The 540-nt window shown below is 78.7% G+C and overlaps 1 protein-coding gene across 1 annotated transcript; it reads right to left on the reverse strand.

Moving 5' to 3' along the window:
• Nucleotides 1-76: 76 nt before the first annotated feature.
• Nucleotides 77-517, reverse strand: MNEG_13119 (hypothetical protein; the record flags this gene model as incomplete). The annotated part of the gene is made up of 1 exon (XM_014038407.1): nucleotides 77-517. A coding segment is annotated over one exon (441 nt), but the record flags the coding sequence as incomplete, so codon positions are not given.
• Between the last annotated feature and the right edge of the window lie 23 nt (nucleotides 518-540).

A 540-nucleotide genomic window follows, 5' to 3' on the forward strand; every position in this document is an offset into this window, starting at 1 on the left:
CCCCCGCCGCGCCCGCGGCGGCCTTCGCCGCCGCCCGCAGCTCCGGCCCGCCGCCGGCCGCGGCGGCGGCCGCCACCTCGGCCGTCGCGGCCGCCGCGTCGGCGGCGGCGGACTGCGCGCGCTTGACCTCGACCGACGCCGCCTTGAACGCGGACTCTTGGGCGTCCGCAGCCGCGAGCACCCCTGCCGCGGTCTCGCCCAGCGCGGCGGCCGCAGCAGCGCCCTTCTTGGTAGCCGATATCTGCTTCAAAGTCGCGCTCCAGCCGCGATTCTTCGTCGCGGCCGCCTTCAGGGTGTCTGCCGCCGCCGCGGCCGCCGCGGCCGCGCGCTTGAGGTCACCAAACTCCCCAGAGTCGGCCGACTCCATCGCCTTGCCCAGCGAGACGGCGGCCGACGCGGCGGAGTTTACCGCGCCCTGCAGCGCCGCATTCCCGCCGGCCGCCGCGGCGTTGACCGCATCGAACAGCGCGGGGCCCGCGGGCACGTCGGGGCCGAGCGCCCGCCGCAGGAGGTCCATCGGCGACGGCGGGCCCTCCGGGG

The sequence above is a fragment of the Monoraphidium neglectum genome (genome assembly GCF_000611645.1).
Source record: "Monoraphidium neglectum strain SAG 48.87 unplaced genomic scaffold scaffold03635, whole genome shotgun sequence".
In the NCBI taxonomy this organism is placed as follows: Eukaryota; Viridiplantae; Chlorophyta; class Chlorophyceae; order Sphaeropleales; family Selenastraceae; genus Monoraphidium; species Monoraphidium neglectum.